Below are 12,076 nucleotides of genomic sequence, written 5' to 3'. Positions count from 1 at the left end.
GCACGTCTTCTCGATGGTGGACTGTAGGAGTTTAGACTTGCATTTTTACTTTTTAAAGCCTATGTGCTGTTTGGTATGAGTAGAGCCTCTGCCATTGATGGGGTTGCCATGGAGTGCTTTCAGAATGCATCTTATTAAGCTTGTGAACTAAAAGACCTGACTACAATTCCTCATGCTTCATCGATCACCAATCATATAAGTGACATCATTAAAGAATACATTATACGATATTGTATAATACAATACACCCATTATTATTGTATATATCATCAGTGTTTTTTAATGCGCAGTGGAATTAAGTCATAGTCTTTAGTTCTTGGGTTGCTTGTTGCATCCAACAGCAACAAACACATGTGTGTTCATTCATCGTTCATCAGTCATTCACTCAATCATTCACTCAATCATTGCAAAATAGAGTAAAATCTAAACCCAATACAGGATTTGTACCTGAACTAGGCCTCAAAAAACTACAGCCAGTTTTGAGGTTCTGGGGAAATCACACAGATAAAACAATACTAATGATCTTAAGCATGCAAATATATTGGCCACAGCTGGTCATCACATCAGTACATGAATGTGACTTGTGTCTGTTGTTGTTTATGAGCATGTTTTTATAGATTCTATTAGAAATAGTAGTAAACAAAATGTATAACCTAAAGCCCACTGAATGTTTTCTACACACCACCTTTTGGTTAAAATGTATTGGTAGGTTAGCAAAGCAAAGCAACCTTACCAGAGACAATCTCTGCTACTCGCTGTTAAGCTTTATTTCACTTTGTAATGTCTCGATACACTCGTGTAATGTTTATAGAGGTTGTGTATGTAGGTCGGAACCAGTTGTGTGTGAGGACCAGAAGAAACTAGAAATATAGTCATGTAGATTTGTCACTTTATCTTGTATAGATGCAAATTAGATATGATGTGGTAATCACGTTAGTATATATAGTGATCTGAATCTAGCACGGTGTCTTAGTGGTTAGCACTGTTGCCTCGCAGCAAGAAGGTCCTGGGTTCGAAATCCCGGGTTCAGAGCCTTTCTGTATGGAGTTTACATGTTCTCCCCGTGCCTGCATGGGCTTACTCCGGTTTCCTCAAAAACAGTCCAAAAACATGTACATTAGGTTGATTGGTAATTCTAAATTGCCCATAGGAGTGTGTGTGTGGTTGTCTGTCTATATATGTGGCCCTGTGATGGACTGGTGACCTGTCCAGGGTGTACCCCTGCCTTTCGCCCAATATGTGCTGGGATAGGCTCCAGCAGACCCCCGTGACCCTAATTAGGGATAAAGTGGGTATAGAAAATGGATGGATGGATGATCTGAATCTCTCTTTATTTTTGTATTTGCTTCTTCATGGTCTTCATCACAACCCATTACATGCTAACTTTAACAATTTCCAGTGCCACACCATTGAATTTGTGGCATTAAAAAGAAGTAAGACCCAAATCTGTCTAACAGATCTTGCACCTCTTCTTCATGGGAACCGTATATCATTCCAACAATGATAATGTGTTTGGTAATGAACATGTCATGCATGGAAGACAGAATATAGTGTGAACACATTTGCAAAGTGTAACTACATATAATTATACTGTCTGACAATATTGCTTGTCAGAATTTTTAGCTCTGCAAAACTGGTGCATGAGCACGCCGTAATTAGTGACACATTTTCCACATCAGTTGGGCCCTAACCTGCCTTGAAGGTAACAATTATGAACACCGACCACAGTGGAGAAATGCTGGCATGGTGAAGTGTGTTATACACCTTGTTATAATGTGTCACTCTTTCTTTGTCCTCTTCCTTCCTTCACTGTGTGCATATGATTATTACAAGACGTTTTTGCTTTACTGCCTCATGCTATAGCCACGGTGTGCTCCAGTTGTTCTGCCTCTGGCTGTCTGCTCTTTCATCACATGGTCTGTTTGTCTAGTAACTTAGACTTCAGACGTCTCCATAATTCTTCACGAGCAGCTAAAGTGAGCTGGTTTACATTTTACATTGTAAGTCTGCTTATTTGGGATGCATCAATACCTGTCCTGGTACTGAGTATCAGTCTGATGTCATGCTCATTAATTGTCCTGATAAAATGTATCCGAATCCAAGTGATAATCCACTATGCTACAATACATCTTCCTTATAATATAAGTATCCTGTTAATTGATTAATACTGAGTAGGATACTTATTATTCCTGGTATCAGAAGACTCGTACTCGGTCGGAAATATGGTATCGATGCATCCTTAATGCTTATTAAATCACTGGCAGAGTCAATTTCAGCTTCACCTGCATGGGGTTGTATAATTACAGAACATGTCCAGGACCGATCGTGACCCTTGATGAAATAGGGGTCAGTGTATTTCTCTCTCCTACAGAAAGCTATAAGCCAGGAATGTACTGCTGTTGCTACTAAGGATGCAGTGAGTAGCCGAGGTGCAGATGATAACCGAGGTGTTGCAGAACGATGTACACTCACACATTTCCCCTTCTCTTCTTTCCCCTCATCTCCTTCTCACAGCCTCGGGAGAAAGGCCGCATGCGCTTCCACAGACTGCAGAATGTACAGATAGCACTGGACTACTTAAAAAGGCGGCAGGTAAGCCCGAACAAGCCTTCTTTTAGCAGATTCATCCGTTCAATTCATGCAAGTACTGCTTCATAAGTGTGTCACCAAGATAGAATCTCATGATCTCACTATGAAGCAGATGGTTATTCACAATAGCCTCAGGCTGATGGGAAATTGGTTTGGTCACCAGTGGGAATAATAAATGGAGGCGCACAAAATTTATAGCATACATCTTGACATAAATTTTATTGTTTTCCAAGGAAAGCAAGGTTCATACCCTCTTTCATCATGAAATAATTGGTATGATACGATTATGTTAATTATGCTACAATTATAGCACCTTCCATCAATTCCCTCTTTAAATTTTATTCGTGGTGTGTCCAATATGCCTGCTTCAGTTTTTTTTAAAGGAAAGCACATTATCTGTTATTTGTTAGTCATACTATATTGTTCTACTTCACCACAGCTGGCCTGTATAACCTTGTTGTCCATTCTCATCACTAACAAAGAAACCCACTAATGGGTAAACAGATCTCCCCAAAGACACTATTGTTTTTGAATGACACTTGTGTAGAGACGTGTCCTGCTTTTTTCTTGTCTTCTAGTGCCCCCTTATGGCTAGTAACAGAAAATAACGTTACTGTAGGCAGTACAAGTGAATCTTGCTTAGAAGTGAATCATGCTTGCAGTTCACTCAGATCAGGGTTTCTCCAAAATTTTTTAAGCCTTTTAATGTGCAAATATATTCCATGGACCCTGGGAGTTTTAAAACCGAAATTCACAGAGGAGCGAAGGAGTGAAGGTTGAGCTGCATCTCAATTTTAAAGACTTGTGTTAAAAATATTTACTAATATAGATACAAAACAACCTTGAATTAAATTATATAATGATCAGGCATAACATTATGACCATATGGACACCCTGACTGGTCTGTGGCTATGCACTGTGTATTCTGACACCTTTCTATCAGAACCAGCATTAACTTCTTCAGCAGTTTGAGCAACAGTAGCTCGTCTGTTGGATTGGATCACACGGGCCAGCCTTCTCTCCCCACGTGCATCAGTGAACCTTGGCCTCCCATGACCCTGTCGCCGGTTCACCACTGTTCCTTCCTTGGATCACTTTTGATAGATACTGACCACTGCAGACCGGGAACACCCCACAAGAGCTGCAGTTTTGGAGATGCTCTGATCCTGTCATCTAGCCATCACAATATGGCCCTTCGTCAAACTCGCTCAAACCCTTACGCTTGTCCATTTTTCCTGCTTCTAACACATCGACTTTGAGGACAAAATGTTCACTTGCTGTTTAATATATCCCACACACTAACAGGTGCCATGATGAGGAGATCAGAATCAGAATATATACAATAATGGTGGATTGTGATGTCCAAAATTGTAATCTTGTAAAGGCTAAAGAGAACAGATGTAGTAAATATAGTAAGTCTTATATTTTAATTTGTATTGATCATGCAGCTGTAGCACACGAATTTCCCTCTGAGTGAATAAAGTATGTCTGTACATATACTGAACATTTTCCCAACTAGTAAGAATGTGTGTGTGTCATTCATTTACCATTTAAACAGGTCTAAACACCATACAGATCACTTTGCAGGTACTGACTGTACCCGATCTGGCATTATGTACAGTTAGAGACCCCAGGCGACCGGTGCCGAGATGTTATTGGCTGCTAGATTGTTCTCACACAGCAGTGTATGGTGGGATTTAAATTAATGAACTGAGCAGAGCGAGTGGACAAACTGTTCACAGCAGCAGATGGGCTACAGTCAGTGCCCACTTACATGGCAGGCAGAGCTGATTAAAGACCTGATTAAATGGATAATGAGTGTGGGGAAAACGTAGGTGTCCTTTTAATTCGAAGTACATGGAACATTAATTCACTGTGGAGCATGTGACCAATCGCTTCACCCTGTCTCTCTATGTTGCAATGGAGTAACATAAAACAGCAGTTATTATTGAATCATGACCCAGAAGTCCGATGTAAGAAATAACACACCATAGGTCATGCTGATAGGAAAATAAAGTACATTAAGGGGGGAGTGCATTCACTGTAACTTCCTTAAACATATTTTTTTAACATTTAGGGATAAAAACAGTTCACACTGTGTTCATGTTCCCAGGTAGGTGCTGTTACTATAGAAACAATAACATACTAGAACGATCATGTTATTATACTACTTTCTGAACCAAGTGAGACATTGCACACTGTCTGACCAATCAATTAAAAGCACATGGCCTATATTAGACTATTGAAGGTTTAGTTAACCGATACACCGATCCTATGAGATATGACTTGAATTATTGTATTAAAATCACAGTTGCTTGATGCTGAAATGAGAGTTCCTTTTTTCACACTGATGTGTGCTTTCCACAGGTGAAGCTAGTGAACATCAGAAATGATGACATCACAGACGGCAACCCAAAGCTGACACTGGGGTTGATATGGACCATAATTCTGCACTTTCAGGTCAGTTTGCTTTACCTTTTACCTGGCTGCTTGTGGTAAGCTCTTCATCGTTGCTTGTCGGCGTCTTGTATTGCTTTAGTATGCTGTTATAGTGTTTAGCAAGACATTACTGTTCTGACTGGAAGACCTCAGCATGCATCTCTTTGTATATGTGTGATATGAAGGTGTGATAGGCTTTTGGCAAACTGATTTTGATGTATTTTTCCTTAAGAGTTGCGAATATTTTTTTTGTGTGTGTATATGTCTTCTGAATTAAAGGTTAGGGTTAGGCAGCACTCTTATTCATGCAGTTCCTATACCAACCACAAGAGGTCAAAGCAACCTTGTACAAACTAATATATCACAAATATATAACCAGAGGTTATGTTGTTCCAATCTCAGATATTTGTATTAATATAAGCATTAAAACATTGGTCAGTTTCTTTTGTGTCCTGTAGAGGGACATCGGTAAAGATGATTCTTTCCTCTGATCCTATCGTAGGCTTACAGTAGGAGCGTTAAGGCGTTTCACTGCAGTGAGATCATTAAGGCTATGTCTTTTGTCACTCTAAGCTAAAGGTGAAGCATGAAATTTAAGTTAAACAGAGCTTAAGGTTCACCGATGTAACTTTTTTTTGACAGTGTGGTAATGTGGCCACAAACCCTAAATAGCATGTAATAGTTATATATACTCGTACTGCTGCTGTGATTTCCACACGTAAGTACAGGGTGTTGAGTAATAAGACCAGGCTCCAATCTACTATATATCACCTTAATGTCCCTGCCTGCAGGTACATTCCTTGTCAGGCTTCTCTCAAATGTTGTGGTGTGCTGACATGTATGATGAAAGATTTCATATCGTCTTAGGATTTGGCTCCGCTGTTTGATTGACGTATTCAGAGCATGCTCAACATAGCAGCTTGCAGCTATCAATAATGAAGCGCTTGTATTTGTGCCCTTTCTTCAACATTGTCGCTTTGAGATATCTGTCGATTTTTTTGCCACGTCGACTGAGAAAGGACTCATTGAGTCCTTTTCCAGGATGATGACTGATTTAATCAAGCGTGTACTAGCGTAAGTCGAGGTTCGTTGCAGTGGCAGCAAATTTGTAAGAAAACGGAACAAAATCCAGCCTCTGGTCCATCTGATGTTGTGGTCTGGGGCTCGTCTGAACCACAGTAAATTTACACAGAGACTAGAAAGTATGTTAAAGTGATCAGCATCAAAGAGTGTGATTAGTTTTTCACATTACAGTGGCAAAGAAAGGCATGTTATGGTTTTGCAGTTAAAACTGAATGCCTTCTAGATATATACATATTTGAAATGCAAATTAAATAAGATCCATTCTTTATATATTGAATTTCACACATGGCTTTGCTGTGTAGGAATGTGCCATCGATTCAGAGTTCAGAAAAAAAATTGTTCTGTGTAAATACAAACCTGCGATGACGACGCCCTCCTTCAAACAAGTTGAGAACTGATCCTGGTTTCAGACTCGGGCGAAGCATGAAAGCACAGTGAGATTGCCCCTGCACGTAGTGCCACACACGCACACACAACCTTCACTGAGCTGCAGACCTGAGTGTGGTTATTTGGGCTTCTATTCTATTTGCTTGTCAGTGTTTGTTTTCTGGTGTGTACACCTGGTCTCAGAAGCATTATATTTCTCTCTCAGTTTCTGTTTTTCTCTGACTGTCTTAGTGTTCCTAGCACTGACTTTATGAAGAATGTTAGTGTTTACATCCAGACTTCACAGTGCAGAGAAAGCAGCTCACAAGTTTATAGCATATCTGTTTACTCATTCAATTCTGTACTCAAACAGGAATGCTTAAAGTATATCCAACTGTACACACAGTGCACTTCACAGCATCTCCACGCCCAAACAACACTACGCATCTAGCTGCTGGGCTGAAGATTAAACACTAACATTCGTAGGCTTTCCGAGGCAGGTCCGAAGATGTGCAGGGATGAAAAAAATGCCCAGTAGGTAGGTGTGGCAGCTGAGGTTATTTAATAACATCTGAGCTCATAAAGCACGTTGACAGGTAGCGTGGGGTAACCTGTGCCAAACACCTGCCCCGTCAGTCTCACGCAAGCCGTTGGGCATGAGCCGCTGGTGGCTGTGGGCCTGTTGCCTCTTGATTCTGTAGATGTGGCAGCATTTTTCGACAGTTCTCTGCACATTCCAACTCCTCAGGTGATGTCCGAGTCCTTCTGCTGCTTGATTATATTTATGAACGTAAATCTTATATTCATGCCATTGGTAATGATATTTAGTGTTTTGTTTGTTTCTTGTCTTTTAATTCTGGTTCTCTCCTAGTTGGTATTTTCTGTGCGAGTGTATACAATGCTTCCTTTTTGTACTCTGAACAGTCTTTTGATCTTAATGAATAAAGGTTATATGAATGGTGCATTAATCATTGAACACGCATCATTGTCCACAATATTACAAAAGACCTCTTCCAAAAGAAATCTTCCAGAAGGATCCTGTTGAAATGAATCTGAAAGTTATTTCAGAATGATATTCATTGACATCCCAGTTATGTCCCACACAAAAAAGTGGTGACTGTGTGTGACTTTAACAGATAATAACGTGTGCTCAACATGATTAAGGTTTATTTATTCACCTAGTCAAGATGGGTCATTTCCCAAATGGGTTAAAATTGAAGGTTTAGGAGGAATACCTACAATGCCACTGCCACTGCCACATACCTGTGATCAGGATGTAATAGTGCAAAATTGCCCGTGTTCTTTGGATGGTAGGGATGGCATATACTGTCTCTCATGTCTGTCATAACATGCAGAAAAGGGTCCTCAGAGTGTGCAGGCTGCTCTGTGGTTGGGAAAAAATGCAATTGTCTGTGATCATGTGTCTCAGATGAAGCATGTGAGCCTTCACCCTCCCTGGTTGGTAGCTGTTATATGATGGAGGAGTGGCAATTGGCAGGTGACTGAATAGAGCAGAAAACCGCTGGGGAAAGTGGGGATAAAAAATATGATGGTTAGTTTTATCAGTAATAATATAATAACAGAATAATATATATTATATATATATATATATATATATATATATATATATATATATATATATATATATATATATATATATTGTAATTAATTACTATTAATATATATAATATATACTTGTTTAAGTAGTATATATAAATATAAATTAATTCATGGGTTATGTTTTAATTATTGTTGTATTATTTTAATTCTTTATTGCACTTTAAAGGTAAGAGTGCACTACAAGCCCTAGGAACCTGTAAAACACATTTATAAGGTTGATATAAACAACGTGCGTGACTCACACCCTTTTTTATGAGGTGTGTGGAGGATTAATATTCCTGATTTTTGTGAGCTGGCATTTAAGCGGTTAAACATGTTCCTGTGTGGTTTGTTATCTTTACTTGCTACCTGTGTAATAAATATTATATTGGAGTAGGGCTGGGTGATATGCCTGTATGGTGATATTGTGATGAATTATTTTACAGTATAACATGCATACATGTCAGGAACATTGTGATAACACACTGAAATCTTTTGGGTTAGTGCTATAAGTGTATATATAGTTTTTTAGTCTTTGACCAAAAAAATAAATAAATAAGATTATGCCTGTGTAACTTTTTATTTTTAGTTATCTCATGGTATTATTTTTCACTATTTAACCATTGACGACCTTTAGTGGTTCCTTTGAACACTAGAACTTGCAGGAAGCAAAAAAAACCCCACACATTACAAATACACAAAATAGTTCATTATAAGAAATAAGATGTATTAGACATTTACAGTTTTTATGATGTTAAAGCAGCCAAGTGCCATCGAGAAGGCCTGTTTGTTTAAAGTCCTGTACGACCTGCTCTAGCCTTTGTCCCAGAATGTATCACAACAAAACAAAACAAAACAAAAGCAAAAGAGCTTTGTCACTGGGGTCACCTCAGTCTCAGAGCATTTTGTTGAGCCAGCCACGCCGCCGTGTTATTTTTAAAGCCCGCATGATAGGCCATGATTCTCTCCGGCCGGTTCATGTGATCTGAGCAGCTCAATTTGCTGAGCAGCGTTTTCACAGGTGGCTTACTGCAATCAGAAGCCATCAGTGTGAACTAGACTTCTCCCTTTACATTCTGTCCTGTTTACCCCCCACCACCCTCCCTCTCTCTCTCTCTCTCTCTCTCTCTCTCTCTTTCTCAGGCTATGTCCATTTGCATACAGATTAGCCAGGGGAAACTTACTCTCACTGCCCTTGTGTGCACTTCACAGGAAGTGGAATGATCTCAGCAGTGACCGAGTGGGAGTTAGTGGCCCGTGAACTGTGTTTTTTTCCCTCCAGGCCACGTTGCCTTTATGGTATTTGTTTTGAACTAGCAGGGCAAAGGGAGCAGTTTCAAAGGTCACAGCGAACTCCAGTGTGTCGGCACTGAGCCGAGAGAGAGCTCAACGGATTGGGAAAAGGAACGTGAGCTCTGCAACGTGTTAACCAAGTGCTCATGGGACATGGAAATAAACTTACCAGAAGTTATCGCTCAGGGTGACTGCTTACAAGCCTGTTTGATTTGCAGATAGAAGAGAGGAAAATGGCTGTATTTTGCCAGGATAAGGGAACCCTTAAGCTTGTCAGATTGTCTGGTCTTTGTATTTGAAGAAAAGCGAGAGTCAGTCAGGAATGGGGAATGTTTGTGGATGTGTGAAGGGCCATAAGGATGAATGTTATGTTGACCCCTCTAAAGCGCCGTTCAGCCCCACATCCAAGGAGCTCAGAGGACGCCGGTATTTCCAGAGAAGAAAGAGCCGAAAGTCGGTTGAAATTCAACCCGAAGACACTGTGAAGAACCAGAGAGAGACTGAGAAGAATGAAAAGTTTTGTGATTTTACAGACCAGGGTGTTTATAAGAGCCAGAGAGAAACTGAGAAGAATGAAAAGTTTTGTGATTTTACAGACCAGGGTGTTTATAAGAGCCAGAGAGAAACTGAGAAGAATGAAAAGTTTTGTGATTTTATAGACCAGGGTGTTTATGTTGGAGAAGTTCCAGTGGTCATAACCGGCAGAAGACCAGGCGTACGGCAGTCCGAGAGAGACAGAAGCCGGATCACTATCGAAGAAAACCTCCACAAGTTTACCAAGGGCTCTAAATTTATTGCGCCAAAGGACGGGCTCCTGGAAAAGAAACTGCTGCAGAGGCAGCTGAGGAGGGCAGCGAGTTTTGGAGCTGTGGAGCATTTGCTTCGTACATTGCAGGGACATGGCTCCCGTAGGACCAGTGCGGATCGTAAGTGGGAAGACATACAAGGGCTGTCAAGGATTATATGCGACATCCAAGTGCACAGGAAGAGGAGGCGGGCCTACACGTCTTCCGAAGGATCTTTTTCCCACCATTCTCTGGACAGTGTCCAAAAAAAGTCTGCTTCTCGTAATGAACATGAGGTAAAAATTAGCTGTGCAAATTTGTAATGCCATCTTTTTGACTTTGTAGTGGGATTCCTATGAGAAAATATTTTTAATATAGTTTGAAACGACTTAATTTGTTAATATATTTTGAATTCTGGCTAATTGATATCACCTCCTTGGGCTTATACTGTTTTTCAAAGAATATGCTTTCATGACAGCAGCACTTTAGACTTTTTGTGTTGTACTCTGTATTAACCCTTCAGATCATGCATACATATAATGTAACTTATTTCTTTCATTTCCCTCTCATCCGACCCTTTCTTGAATGCATTTGAATCCACATATCTGCAAGATCCTAGTGCTACTGTGGGATTTCACTGCTAATGTTGGGAATGGAGATACTTGGAGGTTAGGAAGAGCCTCGCAAATTTGACCCCAAGTGGTGAAATGTTTATGACTTCTGTGCAAGGAATTGATTGTCAAGAACAGCCATTTTTTTCAAACACATCATGTACATAAGTGAATTCTTACCTGAACACTTTGTGCCAAAGTTCAGCAATCAATCTTATTATATTATCAGACTTGAGCCATATGTTCTGGACAGTAGAGTAAGAGAAGGGCAAAGCTGTGCATTGATCAGGTGGTCAGTTGGATTCGTCATACTGGTTGGTAAAATACTTGGTAAAATATTGAGAGCTGACAAGTTTTGTTGAGAGACAGAAGTATCACCTCTGAATGGTCCAGCTGTAGTTGGAGATGTCTGCTAGGGATAGTGCTGGGTCAATGGCACTTTGAGCAACTTAGCAAAGTACAAATGCTTTCCCTTCGGGAGAGAGAAGCAGAAATCTGTAGGAGTGCATAAGGCTTCATCAGATATTTTGAAGGCACTGGGCAAAGTTTGGATTGTTTGGAAAATAGATATTTGAACCTAGGATTAAGGAGGCACAATGTGCGTTTTACCTCAGGCTCTAGAAATGTGGACCAGCTCTTTATTTTGCACAGCTTTGTGAGGGGGGTCATGAGAGTATGCTAATCCAGTCAACATGTGTTTTGTGGATTTGGAGAAAGCCTAAAAATTTATTAAGGAACTTTATGATTATGGGATAACACTGATCAGGCATAACATTATGAGCAGTGACCGGTGAAGTGAATGACACTGATTATCTCCTCATCATGGCACCTGTTAGTGGGTGGGATATATCAGGCAGCAAGCGCACATTATGTTCTCAAAATTGATGTGTTAGAAGCAGGAAAAATGGGCAATCGTAAGGATTTGGGCGAGTTTGACAAGGGCCAAATTGTGATGGCTAGACCGATGGATGGGTAGGTAGGTAGGTAGGTAGATAGATAGATAGATAGATAGATAGATAGATAGATAGATAGATGGATAGATAGATACTTTATTTATTCCAATGGGAAATTTACAGATCAGATCAGAGCATCTCCAAAACTGCAGCTCTTGTGGAGTGTTCATGGTCTGCAGTGGTCAATATCTATCAAAAGTGGTCCAAGGAAGGAACAGTGGTGGCCAAGGCGCATTGATGCACGTGGGGAGCAAAGGCTGACCCGTGTGATCCGATCCAAAAGACAAGCTACTGTTACTCAAATCACTGAAGTTGTTAGTCAGAATACACAGTGCATGATGGGTCAGGGCTGTTTTAG

The 12,076-nt window shown here is 40.2% G+C and overlaps 1 protein-coding gene across 3 annotated transcripts in view; it reads left to right on the top strand.

Moving 5' to 3' along the window:
• dst (dystonin) overlaps positions 1 to 12,076 on the top strand; it is a 125,452-nt gene that overhangs the window by 39,665 nt on the left and 73,711 nt on the right. For 2 of the 3 annotated variants that reach the window (XM_058377832.1, XM_058377841.1), the window contains 2 exons: positions 2,515 to 2,592; positions 4,957 to 5,049. In XM_058377832.1, coding sequence (XP_058233815.1) covers positions 2,515 to 2,592; positions 4,957 to 5,049 — 171 coding nt within the window. Of the gene's footprint in view, positions 1 to 2,514; positions 2,593 to 4,956; positions 5,050 to 9,449; positions 10,451 to 12,076 lie in introns of those variants that run through there. The other variant, XM_058377850.1, reaches the window with a different exon arrangement.

The sequence above is a fragment of the Hemibagrus wyckioides genome, linkage group LG03, assembly GCF_019097595.1.
Source record: "Hemibagrus wyckioides isolate EC202008001 linkage group LG03, SWU_Hwy_1.0, whole genome shotgun sequence".
Taxonomy (NCBI): Eukaryota; Metazoa; Chordata; class Actinopteri; order Siluriformes; family Bagridae; genus Hemibagrus; species Hemibagrus wyckioides.
This window is presented reverse-complemented; position numbering and strand designations above follow the sequence as displayed.